We start from the raw sequence: 24074 nt of genomic DNA, 5'->3' as shown, positions 1-24074 counted from the left end.
AAATTTAAAAATTTTAAATTAGCAATTTGATTCATCGTAAACTCTACTTTTATACATATACATGTTGACCACATTTGGAAAAAGAAAGAATTATTTAATATATCTTATTTATAATAAATTTTTTTTTTTGGTAATATTTGTTAAATTTCAACGTCCTTACCTTTTTCACAATTTATATGGGATTCAACAATATTAATTAATTTTTTAAAAGTTTTTTTTAATAATTAAATGAAAAGAAAAGACGGAAATAAGAGATATGCTTACTATGAAAGAAACAGAAGCCATTTCAAATATGGCTAGAAAATGAAGAAGGGATATATGTTTAGTTATTTACACTAGAATTTCAAGACAAATCTAGGAAATTACTAAAGATCATATATTTCACAAAGAATTAACCAAAAGGAAAAGGATGGAAAATAAATAACCATTCACCTATATCTTTTCTCTTTTTTTTTGTTTGTTTTTTCATCTTGGGCCAGAGAGTTCCATTGCATAGGAATCCAAAGAATGTTCATCATCATCATCCTCCGTTCCCATGCCAAACAGGTTGCTGGATCTGTCATGACCAATTTCATCATGTGTTGATGCAGATAGATTCATGGTGGATTTGCTATGATTATGTGATGCAGCCCATTTCTCAGCAAGGCCATCGCCTTCAAGCATCTGCACCACTTCAGACATTTTTGGACGGTGCGCTGGGAGGTATTGAGTGCACAAAAGAGCCACTTGCAGCATCTCTCCAACCTCTATTTGATCATAGTTCCTGCCCAACTCTCTGTCCACCAGCTCTTCCACTTTCTTTTCTTGCTTTATCTTCTTCACCTGTGTCATGCATATGCTCTCATGTCAACCATTGAGTTTGTTATGTTCATTTGAAATATAAATATGCTTGAATGGAATTGTTCAAGTAAGAACACATACAATGTAGGAAAGATAATCCAGTTACCGGTAAAATCAAAGCTATGGACAAGACTTACCCACTCAAGCATTGCTCCTTTTTGATTAACTGTTTTTCCGAACTCAAGAGCTCTCATTCCAGTTATGAGCTCTATCAACAGAATGCCAAATCCAAAAACATCAGTTTTCTCAGATGATTGTCCAGTGGAGAGATACTCCGGCGCAATATGTCCAACAGTGCCTCGGACAGCGGTGGTGACATGGGAATCAGCATGGTCAAGGAGCTTTGCAAGGCCAAAATCACCAACTACAGCCTCACAGAAGTCATCGAGAAGCACATTAGCAGCCTTCACGTCTCTATGAATAATCTTCGGATCACATTGTTCATGTAGATATAAAAGACCCCTTGCAGTTCCAATTGCTATCCTCTTCCTTGTGTTCCAATCCAGTGCAGGCTTTCCTGTTGTGATCAGTAAATGATATCCATTAGAATGAATCAAGGATAATAATCCAAAATCTGCCAAAACTATTCTATTTGTTATTGTGGATCTTATTGAATCCCACATTGATTGGTTATAGGTAATGTGCCCTTATAAGAATATCGGGCACTTCTCCCCTTAAACTGGCTTTTGAGTGAGTTAAGTCTATTTCAAATTTAATATGATATCATAGCCATATTTCACACTCCACTATAGTTATAGTTCTAGGTGTGTTGAATCCTTTTGGTGCGTTACGTCTGACCAAAATCTAACAGATGCCAAAAAAGGTAAGCAAGAACTGACCTCTTAGCCTAGAAGCCACACTACCATTAGACATGTAAGGATAGACTAAAAGCCGCTCACTAGGAGTGGCACAATATCCGATCAACTTGAGCAGATTCCGGTGAACAGCAAGACTGATCATTTCGAGTTCTGTCCTAAACTGTGACTCCCCAGAATTTCCAGTCACATCCTTTAGCCTCTTCACTGCCACCATAGTCCCATTTCCCAGCTTTCCCTTGTACACATTGCCAAATCCTCCAGCGCCAAGTATGTTCTTCGAGCTGAAGTTGTCTGTAGCAAATTGAAGCTCTCTGAAGGTGAAGTTCCTGAGATTACCAAGGCTAGGTAGCCCTTCATCTTGTTTGTCTGCAGCAAAATTTGAAGACACTTGTTGGTTTTTTGGGAGTTGAGGGAAACAATAGATTTGATTTAAAATATCAACCATAATTTTAGATTTGCAGCCTACTAAGTCAATTATGCAACAGACACAGACTGATTTTGGTTCAAATTTATTTTCTTACACGAGGCAGATATTACTCACCACTAATGTTAAGAATTGTTAGGCTTCTCTGCTTCTTTCTGAGCCAAAGGAGTGCAAGTGCTAAGAGCAAGAGAGAGACAAAGCTGAAACTAACACCAAGAGCAGTGGCTAATTTCTTGGATTTGTGTTTGCCTATAATTTTTTTTTTTTTTCAGATTAAAGAAAATGTCATATAAAACTTAATAAAGAAAGATAAATCAACACAAAAGAAAAGAGTGGGGTAATGAAAATGACCAGCTGATGAATTGAGAGAAAATGAAAGAGGACCAGCATTGGCATATCCAAATAAACCTTCACTGCAGCCACTTCCACAAATCAATGGATTGCCCACAACACTGCATTTAACAAACAGAATAAGGTTAAATAAAGCAAATGGCCAGACAGATAATGTCCAAAGACAGGTTTATGCAGAGAAACATACTTAAATGTTCTTGCAGGGAACTTGGGCACTGGTCCGCTAAGATTGTTGTAAGACAAGTCTCTGGAAAACCAGTGTAGTGATCAAAATGCAAACCAAAAAATTAGAAAATAAAGAAAAACAGTTGGTAAAATCAGTACATCCTGCAGGTTTTTCAATTTTCAAGACAGTGAAACGTGAAAATACAAACAAAAACTGAGCAAAGAGAGAAAATAAACCCATACTCACAAGAAAGCAAGCCGTGGGATTTTAGCTAAGGACACAGGAAAAGGCCCAGACAAGCTGTTGTTGTTCAGTCTCCTATTCTCATTACAAGACAAAAATTAACCACAGTACATGAGATCTCATAGACAATTGTATTAGGGAAAAGAAAAAGAAAAGAAAAGAAAGAGACCCATGAATGGATGATAACTAATAAAGGCATATGGTTGGTATTTGTGAAAATTTAGCTAGGACCCAAAAAAAGTAATTACAACCACCTTTTAAGCATTCTTTCTACTTTATCAAAGCAAACAAAACAAGACAGGCAATTGTTATCTCTCTTCCTGTTCCTTCACTTTCTTGGCAACCAAACAGATAATGAAAGCTTAAACATAACAAAGTACTTACAGGTATTGCAGGCTATTTAATTGATCAAGAGAATCTGGTATAAAACCAGAGAACCGGTTGTTAGAGAGATCCAAGGTCTGAAGTTTAGGTAGTGTACCAAGCTCTGGAGGGATTTCCCCTGAGATGTTATTGTTCTGCAACAGCCTTCATGTACATATCAAAAAATTGAAACATGAAAGAACTCGGTCAAACATTTTAGTACACAAATGGGATTGTGATGTATAACAAAAATAGCTAAATAAATAAACACAAGTTTATATATATAAATACACACACACGGAGAGAGAAACACACACTTAAGTCTCTGTTTGGTTGCAGGAAAAAGTGTTTCTAATCATGATATTCCACTTCAATTTAATGTTTAGGGCAATCCCACTATTAGACAGGAATTTTTCTTTAAAAAAAAACGGGGGGGGGGGGGGGGGGGGAAGGTTGAGTCTCAGAATTTCATATGCTGCAAACTTCACTTTCCTTTTTCTAGGCAGCCAAACAGAAAATAAGTGTCAAAATATTCAGAGAAAGCAGCTATGATTCTGGTCTAGTTCTTACACTTGGCGAAGATTAGTGAGATTTCCTATAGTCCCAGAAAGAGTTCCAGAGAGAGATTGACTTGGAGCACCACTGCAGAGACAAGAAAGAGACATCACATGTTTCATTTTTCACGAGCCAAATCAATGGCATTAAAAGAAGCCAAGGAGGACAGACAAAATAGAAGAAAAAAGGGAAGAAAATAGACCCACAGGCCAATAACTAAGTTGTCAGGCGAGCAAGTGATCATAGCCCAACTGCAGGGGTCTACAGAATCCTCATCCCAGTTGTTTAACACACCATGTGGATCATCCAAAGCTTCTCTTATACTAATCAAAGCCTCCACTGCAAATCCACAAAATCAAAATATTACCTTAATAATCAAATACAAAGACAAATATTTGTAGAATTTGAGAAGCTCAAACCTTCATGGTTACGAGGCTCGTAGGACAGACAGAGTCTAACAAAAGAAAGAGAGAAGATACAAACAAGAAGAAGAAGAAGAAGAAGAAGCTTCAAAGCCATGGCTAGACTAAAGAAACAAAACTATGTTATAAGCTATAGACCCCTCTCTTTTGAATTATGTTCATCTTCATCAACTTTTGGCAACACAAAATTTTAGTAGTACATAGCAAATCTCTTTGTTTCTTTTTCTTTTCTTCTCTTTTCTTTTTTTTTAAGGCTTTCTCTCTACTTTATTGGGTTCATCAAACGCTCTCTTTTACAGTCTCCATCTTTTAATAAACACTAAAACCTGGTTAGGCCACCCACTGGTCCCTCCCTCTCTTTCTACTCCTCTCTTTATGACTCTGCGTGTAGAAAAGGGTTGGGTTTCTTTATATTGTTTTTGTTGTTTCAGACATGAGAGAGAGGAGAGAATCAAGTGAGTGATACGGTGTGTCAGGAGGAGGAACAGTGCAGAAATTGAGAGAGAGAGAGAGGACCGTACAAGAGTGAAGAGGTTCTCTTTTGCTTTATTTACAAGTTGCAGCCAAAACTAGAAGATGGAGATAACGATTAGCAAGTGAGAATCAACACACATTTATGGAACTTTGATTGGAGTTGTCAGCCATGCATCTAGCATGTAAACAACTATACTCGATTAATATTATTAATATTTGAATCTATTTTAAAAACTCTATTAAATTTAAGAATAAGTTTTTATTTTAAAATACATAATTTAATTTTTATTAAAATAATATTTTTTAGAAAAAAATTACAAAATTCAACATAAATTAAATTTTTTATTTTTATTTTTATTATTAATTATATTTCACCTGCTCAGAATATTTCTTAATAGTATCTAACAAAATTGTTGCTATTCATAGTTCGTGAAATATTATTTTAATGTAAATTATAAGACTTATAAATTATAAGACTCTGACACAAAAATAAATAAAATTATATAATATTTTTATATTTTATCATAAATTATTTAAATTTATCTCAAATTTAAATATACTTAAATTCGTTTAGTTTTATGTATTAATTAATCATTTGTATAAAAATATATTGTTATTAATAATTTTCATTTAAAAATTAATATTTCTAATAAAATATTTAAATTTTATTTTTTAAATGAAAATATATAAATATTATTATAAAATAAATTAATTATTTATATAAACAAATTAATAATCTATATATAAAATTTAAACTTCAATCCATAGGTATTCATCTTCAAATTTAAATCCATTTTAAATCTAACTATAAACTAATTTAAATTCATTAATTCTATTAAAATTAGGTCAGATTAAATATCAAAACATGTTCTAACCCCATAGAACTCTTCGTTAAATAAAGTTGGAATACATCTTTCAGCCATCAAATACGTAAAAGTAAAATTTTCCTATCACACTGGATTTTAACAGATCCGATAAGCAAAATTCGGTTTAAAGTCAAAATTTTAACTGAATTGAATCAATTTAAAATTTTAATTTTAATTTTTTATTTATTTTAATTTAATTTTAATTTTAAAATTTTTAATTATTTCAATTCGATTCAGTTTTAGTTAAAAAAAATTAAAAAAATTAAATCCAACCGATTAATAATAATAATATATTATTTTTAATAATATAAAGATTAAATTATAATTAAAATTGACTTTCAACGCAAGTTTCTTTCAGTGGTCCTTTTGTAACTCGATGCTCTCGCATTTTCCTCTTCTTTAAATCTAATTTCTTCGTTCCTCTTCCTATGGAAGACTATCTGCGTTAATTGACTATCGATAAAGAAAAAGATATTGTTGTCCATATTAAAAACTCCAGTGATATTCCGAGCGTCACTTATGATTTCTGTATGGTGAGGATACTTCTTACATACAATACAATTGATTTTCAGAATATGCAGACCTCATTGGCAGATTTATGACATTCTTTAGAGGGGTATCTATTATAGAATTAGAGGCAAAAAGATATATGTTTCGGTTTTTTAGTAATGTTGATTTTGAAAATATAGTGAATGGGGTCCTTGGTTATACAATCGATTCCTGCTTGTTTGGAAGGAGATACAAGGTCATGTGGAGACTTTTTGTGACTTGTTTGGGGTGATTTCCTCAGAGCACCTGTTCGTTGAAACCATAGACCGACAAGCCTGTGGCTGCGTGATTCTAACAATTCTGCTCCGCCGGGTGAGGAGATTACAGCCCGAATAATTGATGATGCTAAAAAAAGGCTAAGAAACACTAAATATAACGTTGTTACAGGTTTTCCTTCCTCTCAACAGGATGCCTATAATAACACCCCTGTGAATGTTAATTTGACAGGCAACAGTGAAACGGCTCATACTGTCAAAGGTCGAGATAGCCGAAAGCAATAATCATCCTATGTTGGAACTGCCGAGGACTCGGCAATTCTCGAAACATTTTATTTTTTATGGAAATAAAAGCTTTTAGTTCTCATGGAATTTTTTTGTAGTTTTTTACATTTTGATAGTTGCTTCTCAGTCAATAGATAAGGATTGGAATAAGACTTTTCATTAACGTGGAAGAGTCATGTGTTGTTTCTGTGGTTGGTTTTTCTTCAAATTTTATTGATTCGGTTGTTTCGGAAGGTAATGTTTAATGGAGGTTTACTAGTTATTATGGGTTTCTGGAATCACAACGATGACGTCAGTCCTGAAACCTTATTCGAGTTTTATCTCGTAGAAACTCTCTTCTGTGGCTTTGTTCGGGAGACTTTAATGATTTATGCTCGAGATATGAGAGAGAAGAAGGAGCATCTGTGCCAAATTATCTTATGCAGGGGTTTAGACAGACACTTGAGAAGTATTTTTGCCAAATTATCTTATGTAGGGGTTTGATTTTTAATGATTATAAAATTTTGTTAGACTTAAAACTTATATTTCTGTTAGATGGGTTCGTCATAATGTTAATTAGTCTCTGTTTAGAATGATTTCATTTTTATTTGATAAAATTTTATTAATAAAATTAGTAGTTTTGCTTTGAAAAAAAATATATATTTTAATTAAATTTTAAAATATTAAAAAAAATATATAAAAAATAAAAAAAATCTATTAAAAATTTAACTGATCAAACCGAATCGAATCAAATCAAATTATTCTAATTTTCAATTTATTCAATTTGATTTAATTTTAAATCAAATCAATCAAATACCATCTCACCATCAACTATTTAAATGCTGATTCAAAATAAACTCGTAATTGCAGTCAATAATTAGCTCGAAATTTTAAAATTATTTCCAACTATATTGAATTTAAAGACAACATTGTCCACATATAAAAAAAATGTAGGGTAAATTTTAATTAATGTTAAATTTATACAACATTATCCTACTCAAAATACTAATCTTATTATTATTTTAAATAGAACAATTGTTTATTTTTAATTTGATTATTATTATCTAAATAATATTCACAATATTTAATTTATATATGTTTTAATTAATAATTTATATATAAATATATTTATAATTTATAATTTTATTTTCAAAATTTTAATATTTCAATAAAAGATTTAATTTTTTAAATAAGAATATTTAAAAAATTTTTAGAAATATAAAATATACATTTCATATTTAATTAATTAATATAAAACTCAAAAAAGATAAATAAAAATTATGTAATGGAAGGATTAATTATTTATTTATTTAATTATTTATGTAATTATAAAATATATTTATTTAATTATTTATGTAATTATAAAATATAATTATTTAATTTTTAAAAATATAATTATTTTTTATAATTTCAAAAATATCACAATTCAATCTATATGAACTAAAAGCGAGCAGTATTCGGTTCAAATTGAAAAAATCGATCGAACTAAATTAATTTAAAATTTTGGTTCAATATTTTATTAATTTCGGTTATTTCAGTTCGATTTTGATTTAAAAAATTGAAAAAACTGAATCAAACTGATTAGTGATAATAGTATATTATTTTCAATAATATAGAGAGATTAGATCAAGTTAAAATATTTTAATCAAATTTTAAAATATTAAAAATAAAGTGTAAAAAATAAAAAAATTTATTAAAAATTTAAACCGATCAAATCGAACCGAACTAAATTAGACCGATTCAATTCGATTTCTGATCAAACTCAATTTAGTTTGATTTTCATAAATACTAAAATTTCAATTTTTGATTTATTCAATTTAATTTAATTTTAAATTTAACTAACGAAATACTCATTTCTAATATTAACCAAAAGAAACTAAGGAGTTAACAGTTTTCAAAAGATAAAACTAATAAATATATTTAAAAATTAAAAATATAATTTTATTAAATTATAGGAAATAAAAAAAATTTCCATTTTTAAACATAAATATTCACATTTAATTCAGTTGTTTTATTTATTTTTGTAAAATTTTACATGTTAGTTAAAAAATTAAAAAAATTAATACTCTTTTTATTTTATAATTTTTATTCACTTTGTTTTTTATATACATTAAAAAAATATAATTTTTTATTAACTTTTAATTGTATTCATTTTAAATATATTAAATTTTATTAAATATTGAAAAATATTTTAAAAAATTTTTTTAAAAATAAAATAAAATTATGCTAGTAATTTATATATTATTATAATTCAAAAAATAAAATAAATAAAAATTATAAAACTTAGAGAATATATCAGAAAAATATAAAAAGTTATGAATAAAAAATGTTTATACTGATAAAAACTAAAAGGAGAAAAACGTTAGAGATTAGATAATAATTTCCACGTGTGTAGAAGAGAGAGTCTTCGTGGTCTGTGTGGTATGGCTAATTGGCTGTTTGGTACAATTGGTTGGTTGGTATAGCAGGGTGTGGTGCTGGTACTAGCTAACTGCAGTTGCTCCCACTGCTAGATGTGTGGCTATTAGGTTATTGAGTTCCGATTCAATTTTTTTTAACATTAATTTTAGTTTTTGTTTTTATTTTAAATATTAATTTTTGTAAATAAATTAAATATTTTTAGATTTATTTTAAAATATTAAATAACTAATATCAAAATAATAATATTAATACTTTAACAATATATGATATATGATCATAAGAAAATTATATTACTTTTTACATAGTTATTTATTATATAATTATAATTAAAAAATATATAATATATTATATTATTAATATATGAGTCACTCATATAATTAAAAATTATAAAATAATTAATATATTTATGTTTAAATTAATAACTATATATATATTTATAAAACTTATTTAATTAGAATAAAATATAATTAATTAATTATTTATTTAAATTACATCAGAAATTTCCAATGACTAATTAGGATATATAATTAATTTATAATATTATTGATAACTATTTAATTGTTATATATAAATTATATGAATAATTTAATTTATAAAAATAGAAAATATTAAATATAAAAATAATAAAGAGAATTTTGTATATACACAAAATAAATTAATTTTTTTATTAAATTAAATCTCAAATAACTCATAAATAATTATAGTTATTTATACTTGTATTTATAATTTATAAAATAATATTTAAATTCTTTAAATATAACTATATAATTTTAATAATATAATTTATAAGATTGTATTAAAATTATATAAGATATAAAATATATTATTAAAACTATATAATAGAATAATGTTATTAAAGTTATTAAAAAGTATATATATAAAATCAAATTTTCGCTACTGTTATGTTTTAATATAATTTTTAATAAAAAATTAAATAGTTAAATAAATTCAGTTCAGTGTATATATTAAAATTTAAATTTTAAATTTTAAAATATAAAAATTGTTAAATATAATATTTTATTATTTTTTAAATATAATTTTTTTTTATATTGTTGAGATTTTATTAACGTGATTTTTCAATTTAGTTGATATTTTTGATTTGAGATTTTGATTTCATTTATTTGAGATAAACTCTGATTGTAGTAGGTTTTACTTTGATTTCATATGGGTGTTTTTTTCACTATTTGTTTCAGATTTTGATTTTGATTCTTAATTTTATTTTAGATTTAATTTATCAAAATTAAAAAAATAATAAAATAAAAGTTTAAGAAAAGCATATATTCAATAATTGATCGATATAATTGATTGCACATCTTGTTTGGAAATAGAAAAAATTGAAAGGTCAGGAAAAAAGATATTTTAAAGATAAAAAATATTTACTCTCTTAATCATAATACAGAATCTTAAATTTTGACGGAATTAAAATTTAAAAACGAAAGAGTTTATTCTAAAATATTAATAAAAATTTTATTAATTATATTATATTAAATAATTTTTTATGTAAGTTTTTCTCTGTGATCCCTTTGTAACTCGATACTCTCGCCTTTTTTTTTTTCCTTAAACTTAACTCCTTCTTTTCTCTTCCCCATGAAAAACGATATAGGTAATTGATTATTGATGAAAAAGATATTGTTGTTCTTGTTAAGAATTTCAGAGATATTCCAATTATCACTTATGATTTCTGTATGGTGGGGATATTTCTCACATACAATCCAATTAATTTTCAGAATATGTAGATTTCTTTGGTAGATTTATGACATTTTTTAGAGGGATATCTATTATGAAATTAGAGGTAAAAAGATATCTATTTGGGTTTTTTAATAATATTGATTTTGAAAAGTTTGATGAGAAAAGTGCAGCCGAATAAATGATGATGCTCAAAAAAGGCCAAAAAACACTAAACATAATATTGTTACATGTTTTCCTTCCTCTCAATAGAATGCCTCTAACAACATCCCTGCGAATGTTAATTTAAAAGGCAACAGTGAAACGGCTCATCCTGTCAAAGGTCGGGATAACCGAAAACAATGATTGTCCTGTGTTAGAACTGCCGAGAACTCGGCAATCATTGGACAGTTAATGCATTGAAGGATTTTGTCACTAGCTACAAGTCGGACATTTTATTTTTTATGGAAACAAAAGTTATTAGTTCTCGTATGAAATTTTTTCGTAATTTTTTACATTTTTATGGTTGTTTCTCAGTCAATAGACAAAGATTGGGAGGAGGTCTTTCGTTAATGTGGAAGAGTCATGTGTCTGTTTTTGGGGTTGGTTTTTCTTCAAATTTTATTGATTCGGTTGTTTCGTAAGATAATATTCAATAGAGGTTTATTGGTTATTATGGGTTTTTGGAATCACAATCACGACGTCAGTCCTGAAATCTTATTCGAGTTTTATCTCGTAGAAATTTTCTTTCGTGACTTTGTTCGCGAGATTTTAATGATTTATGCTGGAGAGATGAGAAAGAAGAAGGAGTATATTTGTCAAATTATCTTATACAGTGGTTTAAACAGGTATTTGAAGAGCATTTTTGCCAAATTATCTTATACAGAGATTTGATTTTAAATGATTGTAAATATTTGTTAAACTCTAGAACTGATATTTCTGTTAGATGAATTCGTCGTAATATTATTCCAGCTGCTCATATAATTGTCTCTGTTTATGATGATATTTTTTTTTATTTGATGGAATTTTATTAATATAATAAGTAAATTTGCTTTAAAAAAATTAATTATATTATATTAAAAAATAAAAAAAAATTATATATTTAAATTCAATCGGAGAGATTTTAAGAAAAAAATAAAATTTGATAATAATATTAACAATAAAATAAAATTAAGTGAGTAGAGATAAAAATTAGATTTTATTCTTTACACAACGGCTCTTCTCGGTGTGTGTCCTCATAAGGTTTTTGAATTATAATACTTGAGTTATATGGAGAGACTGAGTTGTCCAATTCAATATTTTGTTCTGAACAAGTTTCATTATCCAGATCTACTTAATTTTTTTTTTTTTATCGGTAATGCATTATACAGTAGCAAATATTTACAATAAACTCAAAGACAATGGCAAAAGTATCCAATCAGATTGTAATTGAATATTTAAATAAAGTTTAATTATAGTATTCGTTTAAATATTGGCCTACCGAAAAATATATATTAAAAATGTAAAACAATCTCTAAATTAGATGCAAAGTATGTCCAACTTTCCTATAGCCAGAGTTGTACTGGATTTTAAATAGTATTAACCAATCAAGTGATGAAAGACCAAACCTCACAATCAATCTATTTAATCAGGTACTAAAAAGTATTTTGTAATTTTTCATCATTTAGCTTTTAAAACTTCAATCATTATAAATATTGATAATTAATTGTTAATTATTAACCATAGACTATAATTATTAAACACATCTTATTTAAATAAGATCTTTTAAAGTAATTTTCTATCATTTAATACTTAATTTGGTGATAAATGCATCTAAATAAATTTAAGAATTCTCATATTCTACTCCTTCAATTTCTAATTTCCATTCCAAAACATAAAATAAAATAAAAATTTTAACCATTTCAAAAAAAAATTTAACATAATATAATTTAATTTACAAGATATTTTTTAAAAAATATAAAAAATTATTATTTAATCTCTATAATTTAATAAAATGAATTAATTGTTTTTTTATTTTTGAAAATACACTTGAATAATTTACATTTTTTCATACTATTAACTATTTAATAATTTCTCTTAATTAATAAGAATAAATTATTATTATTTATTAAAATACAGAAAGTAAATAATTAATTTTTCTAAAAATTATGCGAAAATAAAATAAAAATGAAAGTCATAAAGCAATGATTAAGAAGGGACATATGAAATAAAGAAATAAGTTGTCAAAAGAAACGTTGAGGGTTGCAGCAGCCTATATTCTTATAATATGGAAAAAAGCCTGTGATGCCAGATCATGAAACTCATATTTTCCTTTGAAAATATGCAAATCATTCAGAGAGTACACAAAATTTTCAATTCATTAATTAATTGAAAATTACTATATTCAATATTTCATAATTATCACACCATTTTCTAGATTCGAGTAATATTTAATTTAAATTAAAAAAATTAATCAAATTAAATTAATTTAAATTTTTAATTTAATATTTTATTAATTTTACTTCGATTTAATTTTTATTTTTAAAAATTTTAATTATTTCAATTTACTTTAATTTTAATTAGAAAAAATAAAATAATTAAATCAAAATTAGTGATAATGTATATTATTTTTAATAATATAAAAAATTTAAATTATAATAAAAGTTAAAATATTTAAATTAAATTTTAAAATATTAAAAATAAAGTATAAAAAGTAAAAAATCTATTAAAAAGTCCAATTGATAAAATCAAATTGAATCAGATTTATGTTCAAAATTAATTTGGTTCGCGTTTTATAAATATTAAAATTTTAATTTTTAATTTGTTTAGTTTAATTTTAAATTAAACCGATTGAATATTCATCTTATTATTTTTTGAGTTATTTTTAAAAAATATTTAATATAAAAAAATAAAAAAATAAGCACATTAAGTTCATAGTCACAAATTATTATTAAAATAAATGATAACAATAATTTAATACTTAACAGTAAATAAGAATAATGGAAGTCCATAATTAGATCATTACATTACAATTTTAATTATTTTACATAAGAAAAATCGTGTAATATAATAAAATTAGAGCGAGTAATATTCAGTTTAAATTAAAAAAATTAAATAAATATGAGATTGTAATAATTATTATATTACATGTTATTCTTTCAAACACAGTAATTTAATGATTAATAGATTATATTATATTACAACTTTAATTCCAATATAATTGTATTGTAAAATTAGTTTAAATTTTAAAAAGTTTTGTGATCGTTAAAAAATTTTATGATCATTAAAAATTTTATTTGTGAAATTTTTTTAATGTTGCAGATTTAATTTTTAAATTTAATATTAAATTTTATCGTTATAATTTTATAATATTATTTCAAAATTTTTATAACCGTTTATTATAATTTTTTTCACTATAAATAGTTTTCATTTTTTCAAATATAGGTAATTCTATTTTTTTACTTTATTCTATTTTTTTATTTATATTTTATACTGGATTACGAAATAAATTCGTAATAACAGTGTTTAATACGATTCAAATTTTATTATTTTATTTTATTTTTTTAATTTATTGTATTAGTTATAATAAAAAATATAAAATTTAAATATTATTAAAAATTGAAAATTTATTATAGTAATAAAAACTTTATATCAACATTTACAGTTAAATTCAAAACTCAAAAGTAAAAAAAATAATAATAATTCTCAACAAACTTTATTAATTAACTATTTTAAAAATAAAATATAAAATATTGAAGCTTTTTTATGCCAAATCTCTATTCATTAAAATATTGAATTTTAAGCATTAGAAAAGTGATTGGAAGAAGTAAAAATCTTGTAAAACAACAATAATTAGTGGCACAAGTAGACAACTTGGGATCATGATGGGGGAATATTCTAATTCTAATTTTCATGACTTGTATGCTTTCCTACTTGTGCAACTTCCTCTATTTCATCAATTGGCTATGATCATTTCTATTTCTACTTCTGTTCATTGCCCCACTTCTCTTACAAATTGTCTTTTTTTTTCTTTTTACTAAAAAAAATTACAGTTCAAAATTGCTACAATGAATTAAAAGAGAAAGATAAATTATAAGATAATCAATTCAATCGCAATAATCCGTATAAATAAAATTTATTAATTTAATAAATAATTGCACGCAACATATATTTATAAGATATAATAATACGTTAAGATATAATAATACGTGAGATCGTTTGTGCTAAAAAATTACTACGGTATGAATTTTTCATAAAACAAAATTAAGAAAATATAATAAGTATTGTACAAAATATAAGAATTTTTTTTATATTTTATATACAGTAAACAAAGAGTAAATGCAAATTTAATCTATTCTAATAAGACACATGCTTCTCTTATAGTAGTTAAGAGGAAGTATATTCTATCTAGTGATATCATATACAATAATCTCTATATTATTAATAATAACGACAGTAATAACCACATACGAAAATCGATCCTTCCATATAATATTATAATTGAATTTAGAAAATTCCGAATATAGAGAGATCCAAGCACATATCAAAGACGAAGAATGATGAGAAGCAGGAGTGACAGTAATATCATTGAGTTGTAATTATCATAAGTTAAAATAAATATTGTGTAAGGCTAATATAAAATTAGATATCACTTTATAAAAAATATACGTATTTCTCCTCCTTTTATACATATGGAAGAGCAAGACACGAAGAGTTAGAAGCAAAATACCATCAACATTTGCCTTTGATTTAACTAATAAAACTTCCGACCCAAAAAAAACTAAAAAAATTAAAATTTCCTAAAATAAGAAAGTTTATGCAAATAAAGATAATCAAATCAAACTAAATGAGTGTAAAAACACTAAAAAAATATATGCTCTAAAATTTCAGACACACGGATAAATAAGATACAAGATTAGTTATAATTGATATTTCTTTTATTAATATTTTTTGTTAGAAAATTAATTTTTCTAAAAGAATAAAAATTATAATTTCCAATATTATCAACACTTCCTCCCTTATCTTATTCTTTTTAGAAATTACTATTAAATTTATAAAATTTTTAAAAATTTATTAATTCATCTTTATTTAAAAATCATCTAATTAAAATATTATCTTATTTTATAAAATCAACCCTTTTTGTTATTTTGATAAAAAATACTAATTGCGTCAAAAATTTATATTTTTAGTTCTTATAATTTTAACTATACATAGAATTTTATTTCTATAATTTTAAATATTTCTACTATTTATTTCTTTCAATTAGGATTAAAATTAAATTCATTAAAGATTCTTTAAAAAAAATATAATTTAATTTTATAACATAGACATTGAATTAAATAATTGTAAAATGAAAACAAACTAATCAATTCCCTATAAAACTATCTCTTTTTTTTTCCTTAGATATTTTTTCTCAATACCTCCTTTCTTCCTCTCTTTTCAATTTTTGTTTGAGTGATCAATGCTTTGTGTTCTTGTTGATGATTATCCCCATCTCTTTCTTGCTTTTTTTTCTCTTAAAAAAAAATCTCACATTTGTATTCTTTTTTAAAATGGAATTTGGATGTATGTAATGGAGAACAAATATGACGGAGGAATAAAATGTCGGATGGAAAGATTCAGTAAGAGAGGGAAACAAGGAAGAAAGGACCGAGGGAAAAGGGACATGATGTAGATTGTGTTGAATCCTATTTATTGATTTGAAATAGGATAATATATCCTTATAAGGGTTTGAGTCACTCCTCCCCTTCGAGCTAGTTTTCGAAATTGAATTAAATCTGACCTAAATTTAGTATGGTATCATGGAATATGACATTTTTTCACTCGGATCATATTTATAAAAGAAAAAACTCAATAAGCTAAATGATCAGTGGTCGAAATAATAGAAAAATCATCCGTGTGCCATGAATAAAACTCCCACAAAGTATACATTTCAAGATACATATTATAACACATTATTCTAAGACTCAAGTTTTCTATTTATACTTAGCCTTCACCTTATTCAATTTATTTTTTACCCAATCAACAATAAAGTTATAATTATATTAGAAAATCAAAAATTAAATTCTTTTAAAAATTGTTTAAAAAAATAAGAATTTAATAAATTATTAAAAAAAATAATAGAACCGAAAGTAATCTTATCAAAATAATAAAATTTCATCTTATAAAAAATTATACAATATAATAAGTATCATATAATTACAATTATAATTATTATTTAATTTTACAATATGAATTTATCATTTGAAAATTATATTAAATGAATTCTAAATATATGGAATAATAAGATAAGGTTCAAAAATGAATAATAAATTAAAATTAAAGTGATGTAAAAATTAAAAATTAGTAAAATATAAAACAGATAAAACTAAATGTAAGTTTAAGTTAATGAATTCAAAATTTGTAAGGGATATGAGATCATTAATTTTGTATACTTATATAAATAAAATAATTTTTAAATTTGAATAGAAGAAAATTAATGTGAGATTATTAATAGATAACTACATTTAATTTTAAAAACAATTACGAATCAAATTTGAATTTATAAATATAAGAAATTATTTATTTATTGTAGCGTGATATAATGAGTTTAGTAGCGTTTTGATAACCAGCCTTGAAGATGACATCCTTGAAGCCTCTACTAATAACCAAGAAAGTAGCTTTACTTGTTTTTATAGGTTCATATTATGATTGAATAGAATAGGTGGACGGTCCTGGTCCTGGTCCTGGTCCTGGTCCTGGTCCTGGTCCTATTGAAGAAATGTTATTTCTATTCTGTTGAAGATGACAACTAGATTTTATTGAATAGATATCTAAATTTGTGTAATGCCACATCAAGGTGTCTTCACCTTAGAATAAATTATATTGATGGGTATAGACAGAAATGGAAAACGAAGGCTTGAGGGGCCTTTAACCTCATGCAGAAAGCCTTGAAGTTCTGTATTGGGTTTTGCAATAGGCTTCATCCACCAATGGGTTCATCTTGCTTCTTTAATTACTTGGGAGAACTTTTTGGAATTTTTTTACTAGGAACCATATTTAAATTTAGGTGTATCAAGCAATTACTATGTTTTTAATAATTAAATCAAGTCAGATTTAGTAATTTTTTAAATTATTTTTTTTTCTCTTCAGTGTATTCAATAAATGAGTTATTATTCAACAAATAATGAAGTTGAAAAAATAAATAATTAAATATTAAAAATGCCAACCCCATTATCTTTGTTTGTTTGATTTTTTGTTTGATAATAGAGTAGAAATATTGAATTATAATAAAATTATTTGCATAGTTGTGTTTAAGAGGTTAACCACTCAGTGGCAAGCACATATTGTGCTTTTTTAAATATGTGATTAGTGGATAATCACCATTGCATTCTCCTTTTTCCCAATACAATTAATGGCATTATTAGTTTAATAATTAAATTATAAATTAATATGCTCCACTATTGTCCTTCAAAACTATTATATTACATAATAATAACATTTTTATTTTCAAATTTAAATTCAGATGTGCTAACTATAATTAGACAGGTTGGGCTATTTATCTGAAAATTTTTATTTTTTTATTATTTTATAATTTAATTTAAATTTTTAAAAATTAATAATATTATTTAGAATTATAAATTTATTATAATTATATCTAAATTATAAATTTAAATTAAATAGTAAAATCACGTGAATTATAGATAAATGTTATTAATAAAAAAAATTATAATTTTTAATTATTTTATAATTTAATTTAAAATTTTAAAAATTAATATAATTCACCTTAAAATTTTTAATTTTATCTTTTTTTACTATTCAATTTTTAAAGCTCTATTATGTCAGGCCCAGTACAAAAAATTATAACAGGATTTTTTTTTATTTTTTAATTTTAATTTTCTTAATTTTTTTAAATTTATTATATTAATATTTCTTATATTTTATATTGAATATTGTGAAATTTATTAATAATATATTTATAAAGTAAAAAATAAATAAATATGAGAACTATTCTAATTTTTATTGAAATTAATGATAAATAAAAAAGTTAAAGTTATAATTTTTCGCATTAAATAAAATGAAAATAAAAAAAATAAATTTAAAAATTTTGAGTTTGTTATATTAAATTTTTAAAATTTTAAATTAAATTATTAAATAATTAAAATTTTTAAATTTTTTATATTAATAACATATAGAATATATATAAGTATAATAAAATAATTTACGTTATTTTATCATACCGTCAAGGCACACTCTTTCTCTCCTGTTCAATAGTAAATTTGAATATAATTGAAATAAAATCTACAATTTTAAAATTTTTTATTAATTTTAAAAATTTTAAATTAAATTATAAAATGAAGAAAAATTTTAAATTTTTTAAGCGAATCCAGTATTATAATATTTTAAGGCTTAAATAATTGTAAATTTATTTAATTTTTTGACAATTTAAATATAAACTCACATATATAACAAGTGAGTGATAGAACTGCAAAACAAGTTAAAACTATGGCGTTTTTAAATGTTAAAGTGATTTTTTTAATTAATTTTAATTTTAATGTAGCAACAAATATCTTAATATATAATTTAATAAATATCATAATTAATTTATTTTTAGAGATAGTAAATATTTGTTTTAAATATCATAATTAATTTATTTTAAATATTTGTTCCCTTTATTTTTTTTTCAAAATAATTATATTTTTTTATTAAATTATTTTAATACTTTAAATTTTAAAGAGAATTTATATTTGCATTATAGAGTGTTCAATTACGCATTCATCAACAACTAGTCAATTGATTTTTAATTTTAATTAAACTTTTAAAATTAAATGATTTGATTGATCAACTCAAACGTTTCAAACAAAAAAAATTAAAAAATTGGTCTACGCATTTAGATTTTTTTATTTAATTAAAAAAAAAATACTTTTTAATCTCTATGATATTAAAGAAAAATTTACTGATTAATTTTTTGATTTCAAAACGTATATTAAAATATTTTTAAAATTTTAAAAACTATATTAATTAATTTTTTCATTAATTTTACTGTTTAATTTTTATAATTTTAAAAAATTTATTATTTAAATTTTTAAAAAATTTACTGATTAGTCTTTATTTATTAGAGATATTTTAATTTTTTTATTAAAATTAATGAAAAATTAATTAATAAATATTTTAAAATATGAGAAATGCTTGAATACATTTAAAAAAAATATCAATTAATAAATTTTTTATATTATAAAAGTTAAGTAATAATTTTTTAAAAAAAAAAATAATAAAAGGGTTCCACTGTAAACTTCCCACTTTTTTTGTCGTGCTCCTTTGTGGTACTTTTAACTTCTTTTACTTAAATGGCATTATACAACGAAATTATTTCCAGCCTAGTCCATAACTTGATGTGGAAAAAAATATATATATTTAAAAATTTGCCACACAACTGCATTGGAAAATATTTAAAAATATAATATTCATGAAAAAACATTCAAGTTGATAAATTATCAATTCAATTAGTAATATATAAATTTTAGTTTAATATTATTAAATAATTTATAATCATTTTGAGATAAATAAAAAATAGATTTAAAAGTGATTTGATTCCATTTAAATTGGACTATTTTAATTATTATTAAAATCGATTCGATCCTATTTTAATAATTAGATTCGAATCAGTATTTAGTTGGAATAAAATTTAGCGTGTTTAGCAATCGAATTTGAATCAGTATTCAGATAGAACATGATATTCTGTTTAACGTTATTTAGCAATTGAATATTATTAATTAATTTTTTAATTTTAAAAAATATATTAAAATATTTTTAATATTTTAAAATAAAACATTAATATAATTTTGACATAAAGTTGTGGTGAATTGTGCGATTTGTTTATTGAATTATTAAGAACACAATGAAATGATATGATTTGCATGCCATAAGCTGAGGAGTCTCCCACTTGGGGACAAACACATAACACAAATCCATTCTATTTTGTTTTTATTAAATATGTGATTAGTGGGAGCTGCCTCTGTGCCCAAGAGGATATAATGCAGCCAAAACTAGGGTGGATTACAAAAATTTAGGATTCTTAATTGGATAATTAGGGCATAATTAAGTGTATATGCTCCTTGCACTTGGATTTTTATTCATAAGGCCCACATGCATTTCCCATTTGACCAAGTAAAAAAATTGCACAATTAATGATTCCAATTCTCCTTCTTCACATCAATCCAAATCCCTAATATTTTTATATACACAAATGGGACACAAGCTACCTACCCTTGTGATTGGAGACCCAAGTGCTGCCAATATTTTAGAGTTACATGGCTGTCACACGGAGCAAAATTTTATTACACAAAGTAGTACAAATTTATTAATTGATTCTATCGTTAATTGCACTAGAATAAGTCTAGTAAAAGTTATAAAATAAAGGTTAATTCTAGGATAAGGATGAGTATTTGGTCGGTTCAGTTTAAAATTGAATCGAATTGAATAAATTAAAAATTAAAATTTTGATATTTATAAAAATTGAACTGAATCGATTTTGATAAAAATTAAATCGAACCGATCTGATTCAATTCAATTCGATTCAGTTTGATTTGATCAATTTAAATTTTTAATAATTTTTTATATTTTATTTTTATTTTTAATATTTTAAAATTTAATTGAGATAGTTTAATTTTAATATGATCTAATATCTCTATATTATTGAAAATAATATACTATTATGACTGATCGGTTTAATTTGATTTTCTAATTTTTTTTTATCAACATCGAATCGAATGAAAATAATTAAAATTTTTAAAATTAAACTAAACAAAACTGTAATGATTAAAAAATCAAATCAAAATTTTAAATTAATTTAATTTAATTAAATTTTTAATTTAATTCAATTAAATTTTTAATTTAAATTGAATACTACTCACCCTTATTCAAGAGGATTTGCTATGGAAAACAAACTGCAATAATAAAACATTTTTCAAGTAAAACTTGACTATCATATCGACAACTCTATTACTCCATTGATATACAAGTCTAAAGAATGAACAGTTGAGAATGCAAAACCACAGTAACGGCATTAATAATCACCATATTTAAAAAAATAAAAAATTAAATTTAATCAATGCTTGCATATTTATAGAATAAATAAGTGATGGTAAGCATGCATGAGTTTTTAGTGTGAAAAAAAAAAGCTCCAAATATGTTTAGCGACTTTATCTAACAAAGTGTCATTATTTTCTCAAACCACCATAACAACATTTAATTAGGGTTTAAAGTTTATATCTAATATAGATATTTGATTAATATATATTTACAAGTTATGATATAGTATTAATTAGATGACTAAATATTTATTGGCTTAAGTATAAAAAAAATCTTAACATTTTATTTTTTTATTTTTTAAAATGTTGATAGAACCAGTAAAAATTTAATATCAAAATTCAACTAATTTGGGACTAATAGGTCTTCTTGAAAAAGTCCAATTTGGAATGTATGTGAGAAAGAGATGAGGAGTAGAATAATTTTTTTTATTATTATCTTTTGAAACTCATAAAAATTTTTGTTTGGATTACTATTTCATTTATAGATTTTAACAAAATTAACGGATTAATTATCGAATTTTTAAAATCAAATATTTAACGGTTTATATAATAAATCCATTTAATAACACCATTTTTAAAAGAAGTTGGCATTAAATCATAGGAAAATGACTTCATTACCCTATATTTATTTTGAGATATAAAAAACACATTCGTCCTTCATTAATTAATTAATAAAACACTTTAATCTCTGATCATATATATATATATATATATCATGACGTCAAATGCATATTAGAGAATGACATTCAACTAATCATAAAATCTTTGGTTCTTCATATATTATTCATAAAATACTTTAAGTCCCTGACTATATAATAATTATGACATCAAGTACAGATTAAATTATAACATTTAAGTTTTCAAATATAGAATATATTTTTAAACTAAATAAAATCAAATTTTATTAAATATTATTATAATTTTATATTCCAACTTCTCCTACTCCACGCGATGCCCCCTTTGTTTCCTTCTTTCAAAGAATAGAGAACCCTCGCCTATAGAAGAGGGTAGCTACCTTTTTCTACTTTTCTAACACACAGAGTTTGATTTTTCATAAAGTGATTTTCCAACTATTTAGTGTTTCAGATTTATATTCGCATGGAGATTAAAAATAATATCATTAGCGCTCGTTATAGAAAAAAAATATTATTCTTTTCTTAAAATTCACTATTTGATTGTTATTTTAATGTCTTTTTTTTTCAAAAATAAGAGTGCATTGCATTTCATGAAATAGATAAAAATACACCCAAGTCCAAACCCTAAAAACCAAAGCTTGATCCGGTGGCAGAGAACTCTCTCTCATCTTTTTGGATTGAAAACGATCAATTTGTTCACTGAAACTCCTTCAATAGAAGCCAAAAGACTAAGAAAAATTTAAGCACAAGGAGGGATGAGGAAACTATGCAACTTCAACAAAAATACCAGAAAAACTAAAGATGTAAAGTGGAAAATACTCGTCGTCACTTGATCAAATCGGTATCAATCACAAATAAGAAGATGAACAACATACCTACTCGTACCTTCCGATATTTTTCTCCACGAGCAACTGGTATCATATATCATCTCAACTTCTCATGGAAAGTTTTGGTACCAATAATGATGCAAATGGAGTCATTGGTATTACTCCCATTATCAGCGTTGGCACCAACAATGCTGTAAATATTAATAACAATATTGCCCGTGACACTATAATGATAGCATGATCATTGGTCTACAAGGACAAGTCTCTATTGCATTCTTCTCCTTTTTTTTCTCTATCTTCTTCGACAAACTGGAGATTTCTTATGTGGTTCTAGACACAATAGTTTGATTCTATTGTAAAATAAAATAATAAATATATGTTCTGAATTATGTGAGTAGTTAATAAATACTCTTTTCATTTTATAATTTTTATTTATTTTATTATTTTACACATATTAAAAAACTATTTTTTAATTATATTTATTTTTAAAATATTAAATTTTATTAAATATAAAAACATTTTAAATTTTTTTTAAAAATAAAATAAAATTATAATAATTAATTTATATATTATTATAATATAAACAAATAATTAAATAATAATAATTATGTACAAAAGTAGTAGCTATTTAATGATAACACAGTTAACATCGACATGAATCCATCAGTAAACAAGGCGTGGAGTCCCCGACCTTATCCGTTATGCTTCCAAATTAATTTAAAAACCTAAATTAATCCGTGCGCATCACATCCCAAACGGTCCAATCTCATTACTTCTTAGCGTTAGCCCGGTACACGCGCTTAGAAAGCGCCTAGAAAACACTTACTCTGTTTTTTTTTTGAATGAAAATATGAGATGAGTTAGGAAAATCTGAAATATATTTATTATTAAAGTAAATTTGAGATTCATTCTGTTTTTTAATTATTTT

At 24.3% G+C, this 24074-nt stretch overlaps 1 protein-coding gene across 1 annotated transcript; it reads right to left on the bottom strand.

The window, feature by feature from the left end:
* Positions 1–266: 266 nt before the first annotated feature.
* Positions 267–4781, bottom strand: LOC110630667 (probable LRR receptor-like serine/threonine-protein kinase At4g30520). The gene is made up of 11 exons (XM_021778193.2): positions 4180–4781; positions 3967–4099; positions 3776–3847; positions 3227–3370; positions 2846–2917; positions 2621–2680; positions 2434–2534; positions 2200–2331; positions 1680–2024; positions 978–1357; positions 267–822 (listed from the first exon to the last, which is right to left on the bottom strand). Exons 1-11 carry the CDS (start codon positions 4277–4279, stop codon positions 466–468), a joined length of 1896 nt encoding a protein of 631 aa, XP_021633885.1. The 5' UTR covers positions 4280–4781; the 3' UTR covers positions 267–465.
* Between the last annotated feature and the right edge of the window lie 19293 nt (positions 4782–24074).

The sequence above is a fragment of the Manihot esculenta genome, chromosome 14, assembly GCF_001659605.2.
Source record: "Manihot esculenta cultivar AM560-2 chromosome 14, M.esculenta_v8, whole genome shotgun sequence".
NCBI classification, from domain to species: Eukaryota; Viridiplantae; Streptophyta; class Magnoliopsida; order Malpighiales; family Euphorbiaceae; genus Manihot; species Manihot esculenta.
The sequence above is the reverse complement of the archived record's forward strand: the minus strand, read 5'-3'. Positions and strand labels throughout refer to the sequence as shown.